Genomic DNA, 27957 nt, shown 5'->3' on the forward strand with positions numbered 1-27957 from the left:
CGGCACTGTGATGGCCGCTAAGCAGCCAGCAGAACGCCGTGATTTAAAGGGCAGACACCACGCACCCATGAGCACGCCTCCCATCAGCAGCCAATCCGACTCATGAAACATTCCTACTGAGTTGGTCAGCTGACGACGGAGGAGGAACAGAGATGTGCTCCGGAGGTAAGCGCACTCGCGCTGCATCAGTAACAGTGTAAAGGGGAATAAACCAGCGGCTTTTGAGCAAAGTCGGCAGCAGTGACAAAAGAACAATAAGGGGGTCACCCAGCTAGAAAATATTCAACAAGACCACAGTAACGATGAATGTGTGACCGTGGCAACTATTGGTGTAAGATCCTTTGACCAGATGTATAAGAACATCTAATCGGGAATGTTGCAAAACGTTGCTGGAAAGTGGGATGAATTAACTACCAAATCACAAAACATATTGTGTAATGGCCCCTCAGTATCATTAAAGAGAGGACCGTTAACATATAAAACCACCCCAGATCGTCATCATCACTTCACAAAAATATGAAAAGTGCAGCTGAGGGAGGTAGAGGAGACACAGGATACTGATAATAATAGCGAGGAGAACAAACGAACGACCAGACATAGGGGGGAACAGGGATGGATAATGACCACATCATATAAATGGAACGTAGGAGATGGCATTGTTTAGGCCATTGGGTTTAATGGTCCCAAGCCTAAAAATCCACTGTGCCTCCTTTTGTAAGAGAAGGCGGTCAATGTCCCCTCCTCTCGGTGATCTTTTTACCAGATCTATGCCCTGAAATTTGATGAATGCTGCATTTTCATTATGGCATTCACCCACATGGCGAGCAATCAGTGTGTCTTGGGATTTATTGATGTCAGAAACGTGTTCCCCTATACGCCGTCTTAGCTCCTGTATCATTTTACCAACGTATTTAATGCCGCATCTACATGTCATCAAATAGACCACGCCAGTCGACTTGCAATTCACAAATGGTCTAATAAAGAACGTTTTGTCAGATATGTTGCAAGTAAATGATTTGTTCTTATTTATGTAGTAACAGAACTTACAGGTACAGTACCACAAGGAAAGGTACCTGAGAGAAGGTTATGAAGCCAAGTATGTTCTTTAGGACTCTGATACATACTGTGAACTAAGATGTCACGTAAGTTCTGGTTTCGACGGAAGGTAATTGCTGGTTTGGAAGGGATCAAGTGACCAATATCAGTATCGGATCTGAGAATATCCCAATATTCTGACAGTACATGATGTACTTGATCATGGGCACTATCAAAAGTGCCAATGATCCGCACATTATCCACCCCTTGTGGATTTTGTTTAGGGGATAATAGCGAGTCTCTATTCAAGCTCAAAGAATGTTGGTATGCTTGTTTGAGTAAATTAGAGGGATATCCTCGAAGTAGGAATCGGTCCTGCAAGTCAGCAGCAGCTTTCCTAAAATCTGACAATTGGGAACAATTCCTTCTGGCTCTTAGGTATTGCCCCTTGGGAATACCTCTTTTAAGAGCCTTGGGATGACCACTTTCCCATCTCAATAAATTGTTTGTGGCTGTTAGTTTCCTGTAAATGTTGGTCATGATATACCCCGAAGTATTGATCGTAATACTCAAATCAAGAAATGAAATCTGACTCTCATTAATTTCCGAGGTAAAAAATAGGCCCAACTGGTTGTTATTGAGGACAGCCACAAATTCCTGGAACAAGGTGGTACTGGCCCCCCAGAGAATCAGCACATCATCAATGTACCTGATCCAAAGGGGGATAGCTGCAGTAAATTGTTCCATGTCATCAGAAAAAAACAGTTCCCTCTCCCACCAGCCCAGGAAGAGATTCGCAAAGGTGGGGCACAGGGACTACCCATCGCGACTCCCCTGAGCTGGTGGAAGATCTAACCATCAAATAAGAACACATTGTGTGTCAAAATGAACTCAAGAAGCTCCATAATGAATGCATTATGGCCCACCAGATGTTCACCCCTCTGTTGTAGGAATGAGAGAACTGCTCTACAGCCCAAATGGTGCGGGATGGAGCTGTAGAGGGCCTCAACATCAAGACTGGCCAGCTGAGTACCTTTGTCACATTGGATACCATTTAACCGTGCTAGCACGTCCATGGTATCTCTAGCATAGGACAGCAAGCTGATAACAAAAGGTCTCAAGATGGTATCCACGTAAGTGCTGATATTCGCAGTTAAACTGCCGGTACCCAATACAATTGGCCTCCCTTTCAAAGGGTCATACCCTTTGCGTATTTTAGGTAGGCTGTGAAAGGTAGCCAGAACCGGATGATCAGGGAGCATAAAGGCAAATTCGGCCTTGTCAATGAATTTGTTGGTAAAAGCCCTCATTAAGATGGCACGTAGTTTGAGTCTGAACCCCGCAGTGGGATATGAAGGGAGTTTCCTGTAATTGGACTCATCACTTAAGATGTTCCGACACATACTTTGATATTTCTCATGTCCTAGCACCACAATGTTGCCCCCTTTGTCAGATGGTTTAATGACCAGTTCATTGTCCATCTGTAATCCTTTCAAAGCTTCCCTTTCTGCCCGTCCCAGGTTCTCAGCACCACCCTGATACACATCTAATTGGCGGAGCTTATTGGTCACTACTGATACAAAAATGTCAATGGGTGTATTGTCATTTAGAGGGGGCATCTTCTTGGAGGGAAGGCGCTTAGCGGCCATCACAGTGCCGGGGCTACGTTTGTTTAATGCAGCATGCCGTCTCCCACACCAGGGTTTCGGTGGTAACCAGCGCAAAATCATTGTGTAGCACGCCGTCTGCCAGACTAGGGTCTCGGCTTAGGCAGTTTAGGTGTACCTGCTACGTCGGCTCCTGATGAAGTGCATGAGTCATATGCACGGAAACGCGTCGAGCCGTAGTCAAGTGTGGTCAGGTTCTGCTGGATGCTGGATGTACCTAAGCCAACACCAGCAGACACCTGCGTTTATAGTGCACCTGCATGAGGGTTAGTGTTTGAGTGATGGCATAGTGCACTGCCATTCCTCTTTCTAACCTTCACTGCCCAGTGAGACGCCTGTCACTGGTCAGTTCATCATTTTTTATGCTGCGAATGGTATTCCTCTGTGTGTTTCTCTGGGAATCCACATCTAGATATACTGTTTGTCTTTTCCAGAGGCTATACCATTCTCTTAGTATTCACTCCACCAGCTCACTTCTAGTGGATAGGCAGGCTCTGCCTCCTTGAGTACTATATCTTACCACTAGGGCGGTGGAATTGTATATACGTACTTTAGGTATCCGTATTAACAACATAGGGTGTCCACAGTGTCCCTTCAATACACTATACACCTAGTGGACATTGTGATCACATGGTTAGGCACCCGACTCTGGCTATACGGCACCGACTGAGTGCCCAATTTTATTAATTGTAGGTTTTCACCTCACATAAATTTCCACTATTAGCACTAATAAAAATGTATTATTTTTGCTCCATTTTAGCGTCCCTTTACATATTTGCTTGTTTTGATACTATCATACTGTTATCCTAATTCTACTAATTTACTATTTTAATAATAGATAACACATTTTTCTCATAGCAACAGTAAACTAGCAACAAAATCCATATCTATATAGCAGTGTTATCTCTCTGTGCTGACTGCTAAAGAAGGACAATATTTAATATTTCATTTTCAATGGTATGGTGCTGCCAATGTGAAAAACAGGCAAAACTTCTTAACAAAAATTTTCTGTGAATATTGAGTTTAAAAAATATCTCTTTTCTGACTCTTTAACAATAAATAATAATAAAAAAATGTCTTCTTCTTTGTAATATTATTAGTTGTATTATTATAATTAGCATTTTTATTTTATTATACAATTTTCATGTTATATTTATCATTATTTTTCTGTTTTTATTAATGCCAGCTTTATCCTTCTATATCTGAAACTACATCATGCGGAGCTCTGAGACTAATTTACACTTCACTGCTTTCTGCTTTTTGTACATTTTGCTTATTCTCTTCTGGGATAAACTAATTTGAAATCATACAAGGAGTTTACACAGTTTCTGAAGATAGTGCTCAATTCTTTCCATAGAAATATCCGTGTAATGCATCTTGCAAACTAATGGATTAAAATAGCCCCAGTGGATCCCAGCTACTTAATAGGAATGTTCAATGCGTTTTAGGTAAACAGTGCAATTTCTTTTAAAATGGCTATAAAGAAGAATAGAGCAAGTTCATCTTTTTTTTATTTTTAAAACCCAAGAGGGGAACGTAGACTCACGATTTAATCATGAATTCACATTGCCGTCCAGCACAGAATCAACAAGCTGATGAATTCCGTTGCATTGTATGTAATCAGAGATACATTTGGAGGTGTGGGAGAAATCCCTTATGTGATTCCCTGATCAATTTCATTTAATGGAATATATTGCATTTCTCATTTAATATATCTTTATTCTTTGAAACAAGATTTGAAAATTGAGAGAGAGAACAACACATTGTATTCAGTGTTGTACAATTTTGATAAACATCGCTACTTCAGGGAACGATCAAGATCTGTGACGGTACCTGCAAAGCATTGTCTTGTTTTCCTGAGCTAGTAGAAGGAAGACTAGCTCAGAAAACCACATAGCTGCAGATTGGTCTTTCCTCACTGTTATGGATCAGCGAGTGTGGACCCACTGTGCCAAATAACTGGCATGGCTTAGAGCTAACCCTAAAGCCATTATTCCAGAACTTCCCTGGTATTCACACTTTAATCACGATACAGGTGTTGTAGAAAATATTAATAGTTGTAATCCGCTCGCATCAAAGTTTGTGTAAGGAAAAAGGTGAAACGCTATTCCCTCAGCCCCAGTCAGAGAAAAACCCAGGTGTTACCATCTTGATTGAAAATTCTGAGCAACTCCTCCTTCTCCATGCCCAGCCTATACTTTTATTTAAAGGTGTAAAAGGGGCTGGGCCAAGACAAGGATACAGGAAGTGATAACATTCAGGAAGTGATGTTAAAGGACAGGGCGGGGCAATCAATGTGGCTGGGCAGACAATGCACACGCCCCATCCCTGTATAAGGAAGGATGAGTCATGTCCATTGTCTGATCAGCCAGGTGGCCGCCCACCCCCCATCACGGTCAGCATGGACCTCATTCAATACTGCTCAAAGGTGATCAGTATCTAATAAAGATCATTCTACTGGTTCCCATAGGTTTGAAATTATCTGCGAGACATTGCTACGGCTATTATCAGTATACGGTACTAGTATACCGACAAGGCAGATATGCATGTCTTAAAAGCAGATATGTCTCCAAGCCCATGAGAAGGTTTTCATACTGACGGTTTTACCACTGGTCCGATTCAGCCAAAGTACCCTCTGCTAGAGCGCTCTTTGGCTAAATCAGACACAGGGAGACAGATGACAATCTATAAAAACACACCCACATCCTAAAGTAAAATGTCTGCATAATAAAATTTCCACAACACAGGGATCTGGCCTTCACTGCAGGGAAGCAACTGGGCCGCTACCTCCCACCATGTTCCAAATGTAGTTGGCAGTTTACCCACTGGGGTCAGGGATTGGGGACTCAGAATACAAAAAAAAACCCCACAAAGATTGCAGGAAAACTGCATGAGTAGTCTGAACAGACACTAAGGCTTAAATGCAAGTCGCTGGATATAGATTGCAAACTGGTAATATAGACGAAGGAAGACACAGGACAAAGCGGAAAACTAGGCATTAGTGAAGAGAAATGAAGGCTGGGTATTTGATAGGAACCAAGACAAGGCAGACAGACAGGGTTAACTCAAACATAAACAGAACTGAAACTGGAAGTGCATGATAAAGCAAGCAGTTCAGAAACAGGGCTGGAGCACAATAGGAACACAGGCAGGAAATAACGCCCAATAAACACAGGTAACTCACAATAGCACTAGACTATCAAATGCCTTTGTTGATCATCCTTCCTGGCCATCGCCGGCTCGCTATTTGAGGAAACCACTGCTATTTCATGCAGCGATCTCTTCCAGAGTATGGGGAAGAGCGTTTACTAATGCCATCGCTCTTCCCCATACTGATTAGTTGTTTGCTGGCAGCAGATTGTGATTACACAGAGCGATTTGCCACTTACAAAAGAGGATTTTTAAGCATGTATATCAACGCTTGTTGGCGATGATCTTCACAATTTTACTGAGGAAGGGGCTAGGAAAAGACCCCGAAATGTGTCTGGTTTTAAAAGACCCGCACATCAGCTGATGGACGTCCTGACCCTAACAACTTGAACTGATGATTTTACCCTGATTAACTTTTTTTTGGGCATATAGCGAATATTTTGACCCCTACATCGACAGAGTTACAATCAAAGCTCCCCCATCGGAGAATCTCTACACTGAGGGCTATCAACTCGCTCACACTGCTCCTGATGAATCTCTACTAACAGGTACCGCCGAATCTGACTCCATTAGCCACGTGGGACGCCACCGTGTGCTTTAGTCAGACGGCAATTGCAAGTGTGATATTCATTTTGCCATACAGGGGATACTGATCGAATATGTTGTTATAATCGAAAAGAATAATCGAAAGAAAATATCGAATTTTAGTCCGGACATTTATTTGAATATTAGAACACTTATTCGATATAAATTAATATTCATACTGTCGATCATCCAACATCGAATTGTCATTGATTTTATATCCAATCAGGACATATTAATTTAGCTGAGTTGGACTAAGCACCCTTTGCATGCCATTGCATATCCATCCATTTATGATGTTGCTCTTAATCTGAATATTTTTAATATTGAACATTTTTTATTGTGTATTTTGTTATATTGTTCATTTTACTTTAACTTGATCTATATATATTGGTGTAATAAATACTGTTAATATTTTTGAATATTAGTCTTTGTGTGGTCCATCTGGAGAGTGCTCAGCCTCTCTTTACATATAATATAAGATTAAAGCTCAGGCACCCTCTGGCTGGGTAAAGTGCCTTAAATACCCAGGAACCCTAGCCTTTCAATAGGCTGGACGTGATCGCAGATGCTGGCAAGCTGCAAGGGAGCGTTTAGGCCGAATTCTGCAGAGGACAGGGAAAGGCAGCATGGTTAGTAGAATGGCGATGGTCCATGCCCTAACACTTTCCTTACTTCTTGCATTGTCACATCCTAGTATGTGTGTAAGATTATGACTAATACACCTTTTTTTTTTTAAACAATAGAGTCCACAGGGTATTAGGTATGCCCTCCAAGCTCCATTCCTTAGAAGAGAAGGTAAAAGAAAGACTACTTGCCGGTTCTTATGTCCTATCTATTTGAAAGCCAATTGCTAGAGACATCACTAAAACCATACATCTCAACATGATACCTGTCGTCCCAATACCCTAAGTGGTCATCAAAAATACCACAGATAATAGAGGAAAATAAATGCACCCCTATTAAAGTACCGTAAATTTAACAGAATTTGTATTTTCCTCAGTGGAATACCACTGCCTGTTATGTATTTTCATTTTGTCCTGTTATTTTCAGACTATCACTGTAGGGCACAGATTACAATGCAAAATACAAGAAGAAATATTTATGTGCAATGGATTTATGTTGCCAGGGCAGAATATATGCTCTTCTTCCTAAAATCAATCCTCGTTATTTTCTTTGTGAACTGAATGTAAGCACAAAATATTGAAGGCAATCTATGCTGGAAACAGAACCATTTTAACCCAGCCCAGCAAGAGATAGATTGGACTCCTGGCAGGAAGAATAGAATTTGAGCATCTAGAGATCATTAGTTTATTATATTAACAGTTTTGTTTTATATTCTCTTTTGTATGGTGCATTTTCTATGTTATTACAGAAATGATATTTTTGGCTGTGAATATGAAAACAGTAAATCAAGACTTTTTAGCAGATTCCTCACCTATGATTCACTTTTTAGACAAAGTCTAAATAACTAACTGCAGGAGAACCTTTGATATGTAAGTCTGGACATCTAGTGGTATAAGTTATTATAGAAAAGTCTAATGAGACACTGTATAGTATTTATAAAATCTAGCAGTACAGTACATCAACCCCCCTGGATATATCAATGGAGAGGACAGACTGTTAGGGGCAGTGGGTGCATAACCAATGTGCCCTTTGGCTAAGGAAATTATCTTGGCAATCACCTGTTATTCACCCTTTAAATCCTATACAGGAATTTGGACATTACTTCAGGGGAGCCACTAGTCCACTACCTCCTGGAGTAGTCCTGGTATGGTTGAAAGCTGACCCACAGAGGTCAGAGATACTAGTGCAATGCACTGTGAATATAAGCACAACTCAAATCAATAACAGGCCAAGTTCAGGGAAAGCAGAGTTTGTAAGAATCTGAGAAACAGTCGAAAGCTCAGAGCAGGCAGCACATGGTCAATGTGGTGATCAAATATGGGTCAGGTCAGGCAGCAGAGGATAAAAATCTGGTAATCAGGCAGAGGTCAGTACATAGGCATATAAATACACTCACCTAAAGAATTATTAGGAACACCTGTTCTATTTCTCATTAATTCAATTATCTAGTCAACCAATCACATGGCAGTTGCTTCAATGCATTTAGGGGTGTGGTCCTGCTCAAGACAATCTCCTGAACTCCAAACTGAATGTCAGAATGGGAAAGAAAGGTGATTTAAGCAATTTTGAGCGTGGCATGGTTGTTGGTGCCAGACGGGCTGGTCTGAGTATTTCACAATCTGCTCAGTTACTGGGATTTTCACGCACAACCATTTCTAGGGTTTACAAAGAATGGTGTGAAAAGGGAAAAACATCCAGTATGCGGCAGTCCTGTGGGCGAAAATGCCTTGTGGATGCTAGAGGTCAGAGGAGAATGGGCCGACTGATTCAAGCTGATAGAAGAGGAACGTTGACTGAAATAACCACTCGTTACAACCGAGGTATGCAGCAAAGCATTTGTGAATCCACAACACGCACAACCTTGAGGCAGATGGGCTACAACAGCAGAAGACCCCACCGGGTACCACTCATCTCCACTACAAATAGGAAAAAGAGGCTACTATTTGCACAAGCTCACCAAAATTGGACTGTTGAAGACTGGAAAAATGTTGCCTGGTCTGATGAGTCTCGATTTCTGTTGAGACATTCAAATGGTAGAGTCCGAATTTGGCGTAAACAGAATGAGAACATGTATCCATCATGCCTTGTTACCACTGTGCAGGCTGGTAGTGGTGGTGTAATGGTGTAGGGGATGTTTTCTGGGCACACTTTAGGCACCTTAGTGCTAATTGGGCATCGTTTAAATGTCACGGGCTACCTGAGCATTGTTTCTGACCATGTCTATCCCTTCATGACCACCATGTACCCATCCTCTGATGGCTACTTCCAGCAGGATAATGCACCATGTCACAAAGCTCGAATCATTTCAAATTGGTTTCTTGAACATGAAAATGAGTTCACTGTACTAAAATGACCACCACAGTCACCAGATCTCAACCCAATAGAGCATCTTTGGGATGTGGTGGAATGGGAGCTTCGTGCCCTGGATGTGCATCCCTCAAATCTCCATCAACTGCAAGATGCTATCCTATCAATATGGGCAAACATTTCTAAACAATGCTATCAGCACCTTGTTGAATCAATGCCACGTAGAATTAAGGCAGTTCTGAAGGCAAAAGGGGGTCCAACACCGTATTAGTATGGTGTTCCTAATAATTCTTTAGGTGAGTGTAGATTACAGTACAGTTGCAGGATCTAACAAACTACCTATTTCTCAGGGAGAGAATGAGACAAACAGCATAGCAGATATATCAGAAGCTGATTGTAGCATAGCAGATATAGCAGAAACAGTCTTGGAGCTGCAGAGGGTTTAACCCATGCAATACTGCAAAATGAGGTGAGGTTCAATGATGAAAGAACAAAGATCCCTGACGCCTGGTCCTGCTGCTGGAACTCTGGACCTACGAAAGACACAGAATAAGTGAAACGGCCCTAGTACTTGCCCAAAGTAGAGGGCATAGATGAGCAAAAGTCACCAATATAAAACAGACCAATTCTGGGGTGAGTAGAGGTGGAGGGGAAGGAGAGGTTTGCAGCAGAAATTACAGCGAATTAAATGCAGCAGACATTAATCGGACATCAATTGATATGTGTGTGCAAATATTATGCCTCAATACGTTATAATAAGGACACCTATAATGAGGATAGGGTTGCTTTATATCCAATAATCACATCATTTCTAGTGTGGATCGAGCACCAAAGTGCTCGGTACTCGGGTGCACTGGCCGAACACATCGGGATGCTCGGGTGCTCTACTGAGCAACCGAGTATAATGGAAGTCAATGGGAGAACCAGAGTATTAAACCAGACACCCCCTGCTCTGACGAGGGTAGGGTGCCTGGTTCATAGGAAAAGGTCAGAAATTGATGGAAACACCACTGAAATGGTTCGGGAACAGCATGGGGAGGATGTCTGGATGTATCTTGGACTCCAAGGTCACTGCTGGGAATGATGTTGTCCGAGTAGTACACCACTTTTACAGACTGACAATAATACGCACAAAACCAAAGATAAAAATTGATTTTAGAGGAAAAACTGTTAGGAAACATACTTTGCTGAATATTTACTGTATATAAAGTGCAAGTTCTGCCAAGAATTACAAGCAAGAGGCACTCTGATACAACCTGTATATATCACATAAAGGAGGGACTCATTCACATTGTGGTACAATTGTTCATGTAGTGCGATTCCTACACTCATAAAGCCTATGCAATAAGTGAAAGGGCTGCCAAAAATTACAAGGAACCGGCACTTCAATACACCCTTTGTTACACATAAAGGAGGGCATCATACACACCCTTAAAAAATTATGATTAATGGCTTGCTGGTGACCCTCTAAAACATTTGGAGCAAGGGTCTTCTGATATGACCATCTAAAACATTAGGGGTGAGGACCTGCTGCTGATCTGACCCTCTGAAACATTATGGGTGAGGGTCTGCTGCTGAGCTGACCATCAAAAATTTTATGGTTGAGGGCTTGCTGCTGAGCTGACCCTCTAAAAAATGATATACCAGGGCCTGCAGGACCCTGTAAAACATTATATGTGTGGGCCTGCAGGTGAGATGACCCTGTAAAAGATTGTAGCTGAAGGCCTGTTGGTGAGCTGACCATGTAGAAAATTATATGCAAGGGCCTGCTGGTGAGCTCACCCTGTAAAAAATTATATGCAAGGGCCTGCTGGTGAGTTCACCCTCTAAAACACAATGGGTGAGGGTCTCTTGCTGAGCCTACCATCGAAAAAATTATGGTTAAGGGCTTGCTGCTGAGCTGACCCTATAAAATATATTATGCCAGGGCCTGCAGGTGAGCTGACCCTGTAAAAGATTGTTGGTGCAGGCCTGCAGGTGAGCTGACCCTGTAAAAGATTGTAGGTGAGGGCCTGCTGGTGAGCTGATCCTCTAAAAGGTTGTAGGTGATGGCCTGTAGGTGAGCTGACCCTCTAAAACATTATATGCGAGGGCCTGCAGGTGAGCTGACCCTGTAAGAGATTGTAGGTGAGGGCCTGCTGGTGAGCTGATCCTCTAAAAGGTTGTAGGTGCAGGCCTGCTGGTGAGCTGACCCTCTAAAACATTATATGCGAGGGCCTGCTGGTGAGCTGACCCTGTAACAGATTGTAGGTGAACGCCTGCTGGTAAGCTGACCCTATAAACAATTATATGCAAGGGCCTGCAGGTGAGCTGACTCTATAACATATTATATGTGAGGGCCTTTTAGTAAGCTGACCCTGTAAAAGATTTTTGGTGCGAGCCTGCTGGTGAGCTGACCCTGTAAAAGATTTTAGGTGAGGGCCTGCTGGTGATCTGACCCTGTAAAAGATTATAGGTGAGGACCTGCTGGTGAGCTGACACTCTAAAAGGTTGTAGGTGAGGGCCTGCAGGTGAGCTGACCCACTAAAATATTATCTGCGAGGGCCTTCAGGTGAGCTGACCCTGTAAAAGATTGTAGGTGAAGGCCTGCAGGTGAGCTGACCCTGTGAAAGATTTTAGTTGCGGGTCTGCTGGTGTGCTGACCCTGTAGAAGATTTTAGGTGCTGGCCTGCTGGTGAGCTTACCCTGTAAAAGATTGCAGGTGAGGGCCTGCTGGTGAGATGACCCTTTAAAACATTATATGTGAGGGCCTTCAGGTGAGCTGACTCTGTAAAAGATTTTAGGTGAATGCCTGCAGGTGAGATGACCCTCTAAAAGGTTGTAGATGAGGGCCTGCTGGTGAGCTGACCCTGTAAAAAATTATATGCGAGGGCCTGCTGGTGATCTGATCCTGTAAAAGATTTTAGGTGCGGGCCTGCTGGTGAGCTGACCCTGACTAAGAATGAGCCGAACATGCGTCATCGGGTGCATTCGGCCAGCCAATCACTGTAATGCCAGCAACGAACATGGCTCCGTCATTACAGTGAGGGCAGTACTTACTTGCACGTTTATTGGCTCCGTAGCAGCCAAGAAACGTGTGGGGAAGAGACTCAAGCATTGCGCTCGAGCACATGCGGTATTCGGCCAAATACCGCCATGTGCCGTGCATCGAGATGCTCGAGCCGAACTGAGGCTTGGCCGAGCATGCTCGATCCTCACTAATAATTTCCCAAATAATGGGAATATCTTTAGTAACTCCTTTTAGCATTATTTGTCTCCTTATCATAGCCTTTTTCAGAGAGTCTTGATGCAGTAGATACAGTATTTGCAATTTTCTTCCCTAAACAGATATGTCGGCTAAAGATGAATATATTTCTCAAAATTCTATATTGGTCCCCTTCAGTTGAATAAATCGTTCAATTTAATTTGGATTGAATTATTTGGAAAGTGCTCTGACTGTCTGGTAAACACACACTCTCTCTTCTCTTTTTACCTCTGAATCCAGGTTTGTTACAATTTAAAATCAGTACTTCTTAAAAAAATTGGGTGGAATTCACTTATCTTTAGTGCCAACCCTTACTTTAGCTTGAGATTGGTTAAGAACTCCAATTTATCATTAATCTATTTAAGCACAATGTGGCAACACGATAGCAAAACTTTTAACAGACCGCAAGTCACAACCCAACCACTCAATGCTCATGGTACATAGAAACATATAGGATTGACTTCTTATGACAGAATATCACAAAATTATTTGGTTTTTAAAACTTGCACCATACATCTTGAGGTATAATAACTAAAAGAATGCTAAGAAATGACACATCTGTATGTGTAATTAAATGCAGATATGCAAATATCATTATATGATGATGTAAGGTTGATTGCCTTGTCTGAAATAATTATTGACCTGTTGGTAAAAATAAATTACTTTATGTATCAAATGATCATATTACATCGATGAAATGTATGCCTAGCTTACATGCATAGTCTTATAGTCAAATTTGTCCTGCACAAATGGGATTGAACTATTGAAAACCAGAGAATTAGAATTCTTTGCTTTCTTCAGAAAATTATACTCAAAATAATAATCATAAACATTGACTATAGTTTACAAAAGAGATAAATATGAATAAATATGAAAAGTTACAATTTTAATGTAAAGTTTATTTGATTTTTGTGTTTTGTTTTATTCCAACATTGGTAGTTCCCAAGAAAAATTTCACTATACCTGCATTTTTTGGTGAATCCAACTGAAAGAAATGCATTCAGCAGATAGATTTCTACCAGGCGCTAAGACATAGTCAATTCACCTTGAGCTTATCAGAAAACAATTTTTGATATTCAGTGTTTTTGTCATTCAGTCTAAAACCAGCCTCTTTGATTTACACGTTAAAGGGTTTGAAAACTTCAGATATGGAAATATTTTCCATCTTGGAAATGTTAATATTTGTTGTACAAAGGACTGTTTTCACAGACTATGCAGCATTGATCTTACCCCAAAGTAATATTTAAAATGACTTCCTCCTTTGTCTTCCAAGATAATACATATTTATAATGGAACCAAAGTAAAAATATCAAAGTCATAAGAAGACCAGGAAATTCTGGTTTTGCTTGTTGGAGAGATAAGTAGAGTGCCTTCCAGAACTGTGTAAGTGTGTTTTAATGGAAGTAGTATATTACAAGTATGCAATTAGATCAAATATGATTACATGAGAAAAAAACTAAATTCGAGATTCAGTTACCCACAATTCAGATTTTTTTTATATTTATAAAAATCCAATAGTCCAGTACCCAATAATCCTGAAAGACTACATCTTGCCATATGCCCAATTGTGATAGTAAAAACACTGGTCCACTGGTACTTACTAGGCTTTCTTGGGTTTTTAATTTTTTTATTTTTTTTGGTTAGAATGTCGGATTGTCCAAATAATGTTTGTGGTAATATACTGTTGACTGTGTAATATAATGATTAGACAAATAATCCTAATGACTTGCATCCAATTTGTAAAGAACAGATATTTCTTTCCCTACCTTTGGTTTTGGCTCAGCATATGATGAAATGTGTGGTGCGAGATAACCAGCTTTGCAAAAACCATGATTTTATGATACTCTGTCACAAGATGTGTATGCTATGTTAGTGCCCACCCACTGGTTGTGGGCTGGGTTGCAAGTTATCAAGGGTTTTGATAACAAGATCATGATATTGCATTGAATTTGCTTTATGAGAAGTTGGAATTCTTCAATTCAAAACTAAAACTGGACTTCAAAGGGTATTATGGTTAAGAGAACTAATCTACAAAACCCTATTAAAAAATATTAAGGAAAATAGGGGTAGTTTACTATTCAGGGCTATCACCTATCATGAATAGGTTTTAAAGGATACTAAGTCATGATTAACGTCTCCTGCAAGGGATTTCAGCACCTCCTCCCAAATTCCCGATTAGATTCAGTTGATAACTAGGGGTATAGGCAACCATCATAAAATATCAATCTTGAATATCAACCTTCACTTTTTGTTCAAAGTAGACAACTCTTACCAAAGCCAAGAAATAAAAATCAATAATAAATAAGCCCAAAAGGAAATAATCTCATCTAAACTTACTCATTGCAAACTTTGGAGGATTATCATTGACATCAGTCAGAGTAACAGTAACTGTTGTGGTTCCAGAAAGTCCACCCATGTGTCCACCCATGTCCTTGGCTTGAATGACAACAAGATATTCTTCTCTGGCTTCTCTGTCCATGTTAGAAAGGGCCGTCTTAATGGTGGCTGAAGAAGAAAGAAAAGGAGAAAAGGTTTTAGTAATATCTTGGCTTCAATGGCATCATTCATCAAGACTGCTTAGCAGTAAATCCAGCTTTGTTACCTAAATCGTTAGTTTAAGGCTAACTCTTTTTCTAAATTTGAGAATACAACCATTTTTTTTCCATTGAGAAATGGAATATGTCTGCTAATATTGTACCACTGAGTTTTATGATACAGTCCTCAATTTAGTATCAGCAAAAGTCATATCTATTAATTAACCAAATTTTTCAAAAATTAGATTTTAACGGTTCTCTAAAGTTATTGGAAAAATTTGCTTCGATCTGAATTTATTTGCGGCAAATCACGTTAAAAATGGCTATTTCTGGGCTGCAGAGAGCCTTTATAGGGGTGTAGAACACTGTGCCTTGCAGTAACACGCATAGGGAGCCTGCTGTGGTAGAGAAACAATACTGTGAGTCCGTATGACAAGCAGATGACAGGCGTCGCTCTTGGAATCACTGCATACCTCACTTATTAGGGCAGTCACGGTGCCAAAAGTGACCAAATAACTCAAGTATCAACTCAGCCTTACAGATCGATGTTAGTGTCAAGAAGAAGCGCACTTCTTTTACACCGTCGTCAGCTGATTCCACATAGATGTCTACAGAACCTGTTCTATTAAACGCTAATACAAGTAGAGCCCCCAACAGAGGGGAGAGGGTGTCAGCAGTAGGTTTGTATTGACTGATTATTTTGCCCTTTCTCTGATCCGTCACAACAATAACCACTCGAAAAACGGATCCTGTCTGTTGAGCATTTGCCTTAACTCTGTCAGCATTTGGTCAGTAATCCATCAGTGTTGCTAATGCCAAAAAAAGCAGGAGTGGATCTAACAAAGAGATGACACGTGAATCGAATATTTGCATGTCTTCTGTGTTTTCTACCCACTCCTGCTTTTGGCTACCAATTCAAAAGCCAATTCTGATGGGACCATAGATGCCTTAAAGCTGCTACACATACAGGATCCATTGTGAGTCTCATTTTTCCTTCCTTCTGACAGATCAGAAGTGTCAAATAAATGAGAATGTCAGTGTCATGACCGGCAGCACACGAAGGGAGGGAATTGGGAAGGCCCTGTCCAAGGGAGAGGGAAAGGTGGTGACCCCTGACTCACCTTGAGGCTGGCACCTGACTGCCCTGACGTCCCTAGACGGGTTCCTCACCCGTACGCCGATCACGTGCCTAAACCCTGGCTTTCCCTAAGATGAGCCCTACGTAGTGAACAGGGCGGTGGGATCACTAGTCCGCACCACTGACACTAAAGTAAAACACCAAGGAGAGGACAGACAAAACAGACAAAACATATAATCCCAGGTAGGCTACAACAACAGACAACAAAAGCCCAACAGGTATCCGGAGGGTAAAACTCTGGAACAACAACCAGGGATCACAGCTACTCAGCTCCAGTGGGTCAGTATAGAAGTCCAGGCAGGAAGCTCTATATCTGGCTACCAGAGAAGTGGGAGAGGGGAATATAAGGAGGTTGGGAGTGCTGGACAAGAAACAGCTGAGGAGAAGAAGCTACGGATCCCTGAGTGTTGTTGTTCCAGAGTGTTACCCTCCGGATCCCTGTTGGGCTTTTGTTGTCTGTTGTTGTAGCCCACCTGGGATTGTTTAATGTTTCCTTAATATCAAATCTCATAAACATGCTAGAAATCCACAGAAGTGTTGCCTGGTCTACAATATTAATGACAGCTATAAGGCACTTTTCAATCCTCCAGTCAAAACCCGAATAGTGAAAAAGGGCTTTTAAGTAGCCAAGCCTGTTCTCTCTGCTCACCACTGATCAATTTCCCAGAAATAGCTGTCTGTATAAAAGATGCTGCCTGGACTAGTATCCAAGTTAGGATTCAAGGCCCATTTAAAAGGTTGATCTTTGACTTAGAATAAAGCTTTATTTTTCTTTTAGAAGGAAAGCTGCAATGGACACATACTAGTATCTCTCTTATTCGGGCGGATAAATTTGAATCCGAATTGAACTTTGGAAAAATTTGGCAATCGCACCTAAAATTACCCATCTCTAGTATGATTCCTTAGGAGATGCATTGGTATTATCCTGTGTGGTTTACTTTAACATGTTTATATCTTAGTGTGGATATTTGTGAAACTCTTATTCACATCTTGACATATTACAGTTCTAATTGCATGTAAAACACGGAAGTTAAAAGATAAAAAAAGTAGACAGGCATAAAATTTACATTTCACAGTGTTATTTTCTGCATTTATTGTGTGAAAAGCTTTTACTAAGAATCAAATTAAAATATGTTTCCCATTTTTTTGTTTGTTTTTTATACACTTACTGCTAGAAACATAATAACCATACATTTTACATATTATCTTTTAAAAAATAGTTATGGATGAAATGTTGAGAAAATAGCATGATGATATTGAATTCCCAATTTTACAAAAAAATTTAGGGGTCTGGGCAATCGTCTAGGGTCCAATGCTGATCAAACTGTCCAAATGCTGTTCGAAAATTGCAGCTTCTTTATATTTGAGTTGTGGCAAAAAATACAATAAAACTGCTTTGGGCAATGATTACTGACATTGCAGTTTTTACAAATGATAAGAAAGTCTGAAACTAAATTACTTTACACAACTTTCTACCAGACCTGCAGAAGGGCATTTAGATGATAGGCCCTCATGCTACTGGAAAAAGAGCAAAGAGGCAGATGAGATACTACTATGCAGGTCTGGAGTTTCGATTTCTTCGGGTGGGGGGTTTCCCATGGTCAGTATTTAGGGGGTCTACAGTATGAAATTATTTAAGGGATTTGCCCTGAATCTGTGTTTAGTCGGTCTATTTTGGGCATCTGTATTTATTTATGGTAGAAGGAACCTTTACTAGGACCCCTTGCTTTAGGAACCACCATATTAGCATATAAAAGTATTACAATGAAAACAGGGTTAGTAGTTTTGTTCTTCAAGAGATAGGTAGTAGATGCAGAAACCACTTAACTGCCCTATTACCAGGATGGCTTGATGAGCAAATCGAAGTTAGTGATGTGGAATCAATCAGAATTTCAGGAAAAATTAGATTCGCCTTGAATACGAATTTCTTGGCACTTCGTGGTAACAAATAAATTTTTCCTGAAGCAAACTCACCTCATTCATTTGACCGCGTAGAGGCCGTCGCGGCTATCTTAACTGAAGAAAATGTTCCAATTCTCACGCACGCTAACATGTGACGTCACCAGCGGGCGCAAGATTTGGCACATTTTCTTCAATCAAGACGGCCTTTCCGCGATCAAATGGAAGAGTTGAGTATGTATTTTTTCTTTTAACCCCTGATTAACCGCCTGATAGGCTGAATGTGACTCTCAGATGCCGCGATCAGTGTTGAACGCAGCATCTAAGGGGTTAAATGAGGGGGATTGCTGTTCCCTGTTATTTTCTCCCGCTCCATACAATGGAATGCAATTTGTTACAAAGTAATCCGTAACAAATCATATATCTTGTCAAAATTCAGCTGCCGAAACATATTTTTGGAAACTTTGCTCATCACTATTGATGACATGAACCAACCCCCAGAGGGAGCCGCTCCATGCTCTTGCTATGGATCCACTCTCTTCTACATACACCCCTCTCTTTCACACTGTAAACTACAGAATTATTTTTCCTGGTTATTTTTCATTTTAGATATTATTTTGAACTAGTATAGCCACAATGATTTTTTTCATGTAAATATGTTGTTGCTGAATGCTTATTCTATTTTTGTTTCAAAAGCCATTGCATTTGATCTGCAATGATCTTCTGAAAAGTGCAAGGTCACATACCAGCGGTTGTCATGTTTTGCCATGTACATATTCAATTTTGCACAACCTGTAACTTTTGCCCTTCTTTAGCAATCACTGTACTGTAGAAACACTTGTAATAAAAGAAATAAAAAATAAAAAATGAGCACACAATCAGTTTGAATAAAATGATAGCTGTTAACGTGTCAGATGCTTGAATAGAACAGAAAAGGGAACATTTGATTAACAAGGAAGGGCAATGTTCAGTCTGGATTATGTAATGATCAGTTGTACAGGAAGTATAGATGAATATGCCAATTGCATCACAGCAAAACAGATGTCCATGTGGACCCATTCAAAATGTTTTAAAAGGGTTCAATATCAGATTGGTGGGGGTCCTCACAATCAACTGATTTGGGATGCTACGTTGCTTGAATCAATATAGTGTTACAGAACTGACAGCTCCATACACTGTATAGTGGTCATGCTGGGGTACTGCAGTTTAAATGATCTCATGGGAGGTGAGCTTCATAAGCCGGTGCCGGAAACTACTCTATGTAAAGTGCCTTCTGCTTCCACCCCTTAAACTGTTAATTTTCCTATACCATGGCTGATAAGTTGGGTGCCTGGTGTGAAACCTGAGGATAGGTCATCAATATATGGAGGCCAAAGAACCCCTTTAAATATTGACCACTATGGATATTGCCACAGACCTCTTTGTTTGTAAACCTCATTAGAGTATTTCCATCCTTAAGGTTGCTGTATTGTGCACTTTTTTGAGCATTGGTGACCATACACTTTCAATAGCTGTCGGCTGACAGATATTCTTGACAAGCACCCCATACAATGTAGACTCCATTTTATCTAGTATTCATGTGTTTTCAATGGGAAGAGGGGAATAAGTCACTATCAGAAACCTCTAGTGGCTTCTTTCCTTCCTTGAGAAATAAATTCAGAAGTTCAACCTGTCCCTTCATTGAATCCCTGACATATGCTGAATGAATGTCGGATGAAATCTTCAAATACATGAGCTGGTTGGCTGAAATTGAAGTTTTTTCAACATAATTCTAATGTGTATATCCCTCACCCTAAGTGTGTGGAATAAAAACTCTCTCTGTCTCTTTCAGCCCCAATTCTCTGTCTACCTTCTTCTGCACAGGCACACAGTTTATGGTCATCCTACCTGCCATTGTGCATTTCCTCTCTATTCGCCATGGGGCCATCCATTCTTCACTTCACAAAGTTCCTGCCACTTTGTGCCCCCTTGATCCTCCCTCTTAGAGCCATCCTATTTTGTGTCACCCCTCTGTCCCTTTACAGACCCCTTTTAAGTAGAGTGAGCGTACACTCTGTAGCTCCACTGGACACAGGAATTCCAGTTTTTTTGGCCATGTAGAGCTAATGCCCCGGCAGTCTCAACATATTTTCTCATCTTGTCATACAAGACGCTTGGACATCTTTAGGGCAACAATGGTCTTCACAGAGCTCTACTTAGCCTCTAGATAAAATTCATAAGTTATGTACGTATTAAAAAAATCATATGTAGACTCTTTTTTATTTCAAATGACACATTACTTTACTTCAAAAACCTACGTAATGTACACTACAATGGACCCTGCTTCTGTTTAAGGACCATTTGTCTCCTCATTTTTGTAACATCTACCTGACAATCTTTTTATGATGGTTTTGTTTCTTGTAATTGTATCATTTTTCCAACCTTTCTTTAACAGAAATAAACCTTTCATTGACTGAATTTATGCTAGGCACGTGGTGAGCTTGAGCTTTTTCACAGGAGCCAATCTGAAGAAACAGAGCTACAGCATAAATTAATGCAGATCAGGAACCTAGGCCTCTGATGAGACAGTTCATCCCAATAGAAACGTCTAAATGCTGAGCTAGATCTGAGAGCCATTAATGAGCAGTAGCTCTAATTAAGGGCACTGTGACGGTAACGTACACTACACACAGGGGGGAGGATAGTGACCACTGCGCTCCACCCTCACCCCTGGCCCTGCCTACTTGCCTCGCAAGTCCTAATGACAGGGGACAACTAGACGGCAGTCCCTAACTTAGGATACGTGCTGGGAAGACAGACAAGACAAATAACGGAACGTGAACAGACCGGGTCAATACCAAGAGAGCAACACAGTACAAAGGGATAAGCAGAGAATAGTCAGGAGAAGCCGGGGTCAAATACCAGGAGAGAAACAAAGTACAACAGGAGTCCTCAAAGAATCGTCAGGTGGAAGCCGGGGTCAGGATACCAGGAGAGATGCGCAGTACAGGAGGAGCAGGCAGAGAATCGTCAGGGAACACAGGATCAGTTAAGTATGCAGGAACAAAACAATCACCAGATACCTAAAATTAACAGGCAACCTGTGGCCAGCAGGCTGCCTGTATTTATAGTGGGGAGTGAGGGTCATGTGACGTGGCCAGCATCACATGACCGACAGACCGACCAGTCGAGCACCGAGTGATCAGCTCGGCGCTCAAGGCAGACCTAGGAGCAGGGAGCCTCCCAGCTAGCAAAGCTGCCCTGGGAACAAGGTCAAACACAGATCCTCGCTCCCGAAGCTAAGCAGCAGGTCTGCGGCTGATGGGAGACCTAGTGAACCTTCGGCACCCCGTTACAGGCACATGGTCTGTTCTTGAATTGAATGGACATCCATTTAACTTCATTTTGTACTACATTTTACTTGTAGCAGCTGATGCAACAGCTGGTGGCAGTTTCCCCAGTCACTATAAACCCGGGGGAGGGGGGGGATCCGGAGTATCAGCTATTTGCCCCTGAAGCTCTCTTGATAAAGGGGCTGCCTACAGTATAATGAGAAAGTATTCTTATGAACTTTGTAATGTAAATATTTACCTACTAATTATAAATCTGTCACTAAATGGGAAATATTAAACTTTGTGACCTTTTATTTCTATTCTTTGTGCAGTCACGTTGAATTTATCATGCAAAAGGGGATCGATTTCTCTTGATTTGCTCCTGATATCACTTACGCTCATTTATCAGCCGCTCTTGATAAGGGCAAAGTTTGTATTTATGATTTAAGGTAAATCACATTTACCTACAGACTGGTGAATTGTATAAATATAATATATAGAAGGCATTTCTGCTGCCATTAATATGACACCTAGTCATATCATTATAAATGTGCTGATAAACATAGAACTTGCATTGTGCTTATCCTGATGTGCAGCACAGCTTCACGCTGAGATAATTCGCCACTTTGTATTGCAAATCAATTTTTCAAAAGACAGCTCTGTTGTGTACAGAAAATGTAACATACATCTTAAACATAAAGGGGTATTCCCATCTGGGACATTTATGACATATCAATAGAGTATAACATAAATGAGCTATAGGTTCGACCTCCGGGAACAACTCACAATAAAGTGAATGGAGAGCATGGACAGTCATTCCTCCATACTCCTCCTTCTGAAAATAACTGAGCATTGTCTTGAGAGAAGAGAAGGGAGAGTGCTTCAAAGGCAGGACTGCAAGACACCATAAGTGTCAACAGATAGAGAGCCCCTCTAAGGGGCACAACTACCTGTCAACTGGGAAAGGATCATATCAAAAGTGTAGCACACATTCCCCTCCAGATAGCCATACTGGGCCGGAATAAATGATGTAGAGAAGACAACGTGGAAACTCTTCAGGTGGCCTGACCTCAGTATGTAGTACAGACCAGTGTATAATAAGTTGATGCTTTATTTCAGGGTGTCTTATCAATGTGTTTCGGAGCCGAACAGGCTGCTTCATCGGGCAAACAAAAACAGCTACTATTAGTTGTTTTTCTAAAAAGGGTTGGTTTGGTCCTGAAACACATTGTAAAGCAACCTGAACTAACATATCAACTTATAATACACCAGACTGTCCTACTTGCCTAGGTCACATGCCTTGAGAGATCCCGCCTTGTCTTCTCCTCCATTGAGCACTGTCTTAGATATTTTCAGAAGTCCCATAGCTGGTAATGGGAAGGAAGCTGTGCATGTGTGATATGTTTTCCATTCTCAACGATAATGTGCGATAATGGGCGAAATCTCGTAGCAGCTCTGGGACTAGCCGGTTTGACTCACATCCCTTGCCTGGCGCATGTGCTGAATTTGGTGGTGCAGAGATTCCTTAAAAATTACCCCGACATGTCAGAGCTGTTGCATAAAGTGCGGGCCATCTGTCCGCGCTTTCGGAGTTCTCACCCTGCTGCTGCTCACCTGTCAGCGCAGCAGCGTAACTTCGGCCTTCCCGCTCACCGCCTCATATGCGACGTGCCCACAAGGTGGAACTCCACCTTGCACATGCTGGCCAGACTGTATATATGTGTATACTGTATATATGTCTATATATATATTTTTTTTTTCCAGAAGTTATTTATATTCCAATTTCTGCAATCGGTGTTGAGATCTTCAGCCCAGATTTAGCATCAGCTAGAAATAGTGGCCCACATTTATTATGGTTGCTGTACCTGAACTCAGACATAATTTGAGCCACCATTTGGCTTTTTTGGAGAAATTTGGCCGGTTTCATTTTAGACATATTTAAAGAGAATCTGTCTCCCCGATTATCTACAATGATACATGAGTAGTACTGCAGATATAGAGTCCAGATTTTATTTTATTTTTCTTACTGCCCCCATTCCCCTACTGTCAGCACTCAAACCTGCACAAAAATACCCAGTCCGGACCACTGTCCTGTGCTAACACAATGGAGTGGACTTGTGTGCATGCACGTCAGTCCTGACAATGTATTCTAATGCAGCTTTGAGCACAGACAGTGAGGGAATGGGGGCAGTAAGAAAATAAAAAATAGAGATCTGGACTTCTGGACTCCATATCTGCAGCATTGCTCAAGTATTACTGTAGATTATTGTCCCAAATCGGGGTGACAGATTCCCTTTAAAAAATAATAATAAATTGTGCCTCCTCTGTCAAGATAGTGTGGCTTCATGGGAAAGGGTCATGGCTTAAGAATTAACATTTTGTTCCAAAATTCTAGAACAAGATTCTGTTGCCAAGTAAGCCAATCAATAGGGGGATAAAATTTGACTAAAGTCCCTTCCTCTGGATAAACTTGCAGGATAACAGGCTGAACTGGATGGACAGATGTTTTTTTTTTCAGCCTTACATACTATGGGGCACATTTATTAAGGCCAGCGTTTTAGACGCCGATCTTAATAAAGGCCCTATGCTGGCGGGGGATCGCCAAAGTTATGAAGAGGAGCAAGCCTCTCCATAACTTTGGCACATCCAGTGCCAGTTCTAAATTTAAGACTTTAAGAATTTAAGCTTCTGAGCCGTCTTACATTTAGACCAATTTCTATGCCTAAAGCAGGCGTAAACAATTGTAAATGAGATGGGCCTGCCAGCCCATCCCCTTCCTTGCCCACACTACACCCACAAATTTACACCTGGCGTGAGTGGGGAGAAGTTGCACCTCCATCTGCGACTGAAATATGCCTATTTTAGGCATATTTCAGTATAATAAATGACCCCCTGCTTCCATTTTATCATCCAGTCTGAGCCACTGTGATAAATTGGGTGGAGTATTAGACTGCCTGTAGAATTTACTGTATATACTTTAGGCAGGATTAATACATATGTCAAAGGATATCTATCTATCTATCCCTCCACATTACTATTCACAGTCATCCTTGCCATAATAGATACATTCTTTACAGAGATCTCTCCATGGAAAGAAAACAGAGCAGCAAACACTGCACTGAACTCCTACAAGTAACTGCCAATTGAATACTAGGACACATTCATTACTGTGGTTAAATCCATTTCACCTAAATATTAAGTAAAGCGAGCCCTCAAGCAAGACTGTTGCAAGCATATCATAATCTTAAATTCTTTCAAATATTACTAAAAGAGATCAGCAATCATAGTTCAGATGTCATCTAAGTAAGACTGCATCTTGGAAAGTAGAACAAGTAATACCACAAGATAACATATCTTACACTGCCATAATGGTATCTTTTTTTGTTTGCTGGAAAGCTTCACTGTGAGAGAAAAAAAAAGGAAAATATTTTTTTGAAAATGCAAGAAAGTCAGAGTTAAAGCAAGAAGGACTTTTTCTAATCATGCTGAATGCAGATGTTTTGTCTCATTATCTAAGCCATTTGTCAATGTATGAAAACTCGGATCTAGAGAAGCAGCTTCCACCACCATCTCTTCTATACATTTTTTTTTTTCCTTTCTTGATTATTATTTTTCGGGCTGACTTGAATCAGATTTATGCACATTTCAAGCCCTGTGTAACAGTTCTCGTGTCTTAATTGAAGAGGTGACTAAGCCTGAAGGAATTGTGAAGAACGTGATTGAGCAACTGTCTGAAAAATAATAATAATCATTATTGTGACAGTCTGCTTAGACTCTATTTATAAAGTCAGTGAATCTATAGAAGCAAAGGTTCCACTTGTGTTATTACTAACATTTTTGGATATGTAGAAATTATTTTTTTTGCAAAATATTCATATTGTGGTACTCATAAATATTTAGGTTAGTACAGATATAAGACAGCAGTGTAACATTTGTGAAGACATTGAAATAAATGAATGGGGGCAATCGTAATTTGGCAATAATATGGACTGCTATATATAAGAACAATTTATTGGTAAATACAGTTGCAAGAAAAAGTATGTGAACCCTTTGGAATGATATGGATTTCTGCACAAATTGGTAATAAAATGTGATCTGATCTTCATCTAAGTCAAAACAATAGACAATCACAGTCTGCTTAAACTAATAACACACAAAGAATTAAATGTTACTATGTTTTTATTGAACACACCATGTAAACATTCACAGTGCAGGTGGAAAAAGTATGTGAACCATTGGATTTAATAACGGGTTGAACCTCCTTTGGCAGCAATAACTTCAACCAAACGTTTCCTGTAGTTGCAGATCAGATGTGCACAACGGTCAGGAGTAATTCTTGACCATTCCTCTTTACAGAACTGTTTAGATTCAGCAATATTCTTGGGATGTCTGGTGTGAATCGCTTTCTTGAGGTCATGCCACAGCATCTCAATCGGGTTGAGGTCAGGACTCTGACTGGGCCACTCCAGAAGGCGTATTTTCTTCTGTTTAAGCCATTCTGTTATTGATTTACTTCTATGCTTTGGGTCATTGTCCTTTTGTAACACCCATCTTCTGTTGAACTTCAGCTGGTGGACAGATGGCCTTAAGTTCTCCTGCAAAATGTCTTGATAAACTTGGGAATTCATTTTTCCTTCGATGATAGCAATCTGTCCAGGCCCTGATGCAGCAAAGCAGCCCCAAACCATGATGCCCCCACCACCATACTTCACAGTTGGGATGAGGTTTTGATGTTGGTGTGCTGTACCTCTTTCTCTCCACACATAGTGTTGTGTGTTTCTTCCAAAAAACTCAACTTTGGTTTCATCTGTCCACTGAGGAAGGGAGAGTGAATCTACCCGTAACGCGTATGGTGAAACAAGTGATGTACCTGCATTGAAAAGCCTCCGATAATACTGTATGGCCATACAGAAGAAAATTTCTACAGTAAAGGATTAACTATTCTTATCGTCGAAAGCTGCACCAAAGGAAATTGCGGAACAGAGTGGCAACTCCCGCGATCTTTGGAACTCCCGCGACATTTAAACCAGCTTGCTGTATGGAGCGACTGAATAAGCCGGCAAATATTTAGAGCTCCATTGAAGCAATAGAGAGACAACAGACGCTAGACGGTAAGCCAAATATCGATTTAAAGTTTTCTTCAATTCAAAGCTCATATCGACCTTAAAAGGATATGCTATAAGAGACTTTTCAGGATTCCTGTGGACACTTTATGAAAATATTGCGCTCCCAGCGAATACACCTACAACATTTTCAGTGACATTCAGTTTCCCAAATTGGGATAGAGCGCTAGAAGATAATACCCCTCTTCCCAAATAACAGCATATACTTGAAGTTTTTTGGTGTGATATATATTATTGAATTTATTGACACTATTGAGTGGTATCGAATATTCTATGGAATATTTCAACATTGAATTTTCTACCATTCAATTTATCGAATATTTCTATTGAATATATTTTTATTGAATATAGTATCGATCATATCTACCACAATATATGTGACTGTAATGTTGTATATTATTGCTGAATTGTTCTTATAAATTTTATTACTTGTATTTTATGGGGATTTAATAAATATTTTCTGCATATGTCAATTTGGTTGCCAAGTGTATGAGTGCTCGCTCATTTTCCTATTACTACATTTGCCTTTCAAGAGAGGGTGGGGTGATTCCCTCTATATGAGCTTGCAGCACCATACCTTAACTACTTGCTAGTGAGCCACCACAACCTACCACTATTTTTTGTTATTAGTTTAAGCAGACTGTGATTGTCTATTGTTGTGACTTAAATGAAGATCAGATCCCATTTTATGACCAATTTGTGCAGAAATCTATATCATTCCAAAGGGTTCACATTTTTTTCTTCCAACTGTATATATAAAAGTTATAAAATCATACGTGGCGTATAAATAGGTTACAACAGGAACGACTGTATACGGCTCTATATATTTGGATATTTTTTGATATACCGGTATGGAAATGATAAGCAGTAGATGTAGACGCAGCTTTGCTCATGAATAAAAAAAGTTCCAGCTCACCATACATATCCGATGTATGGAGTGGACTGGACTCGTCCTGTCCTTTGCACGATTGAACAATTCTGGAGTCTCCAGCATCCGAAAAAATCAGCGTCGTCTTTATTTCAATTCCGGTTAAAAGTACATAGATAAGACTTCACCACCCTCCATCGCAGGTTAACATGTTTCAAACGCAATGTTCTTAATCATAGACGTAGCTTGTCTGAACATACACTTAGTCTCAATAACTGAATCCTTGATCTCCCATGTATTGAGAAAATAAAAAGTTCCTTCGGGAACAATATAGATAAGATGTTGATCTTCTGTATATAAATCCTGTGATTATCAATGGGATAGTTAATTTTGCTGAAGTTTGTATCAGGCACGCTGGGATGCGTACTGATCCTCACAATATGAGTGTAACTATATGCAGGGTACTTGGCAT

The 27957-nt window shown here is 40.6% G+C and overlaps 1 protein-coding gene across 1 annotated transcript in view; it reads right to left on the bottom strand.

Annotated features, from left to right (window-relative positions):
- Window positions 1–27957, bottom strand: part of LOC120980681 (cadherin-8-like) — a 396076-nt gene that overhangs the window by 151661 nt on the left and 216458 nt on the right. Inside the window, exon 4 of the mRNA XM_040409924.1 lies at window positions 14950–15117. Coding sequence (XP_040265858.1) covers window positions 14950–15117 — 168 coding nt within the window. The remainder of the gene's footprint in view (window positions 1–14949; window positions 15118–27957) is intronic.

This window comes from Bufo bufo, chromosome 10 (assembly GCF_905171765.1).
Source record: "Bufo bufo chromosome 10, aBufBuf1.1, whole genome shotgun sequence".
NCBI classification, from domain to species: Eukaryota; Metazoa; Chordata; class Amphibia; order Anura; family Bufonidae; genus Bufo; species Bufo bufo.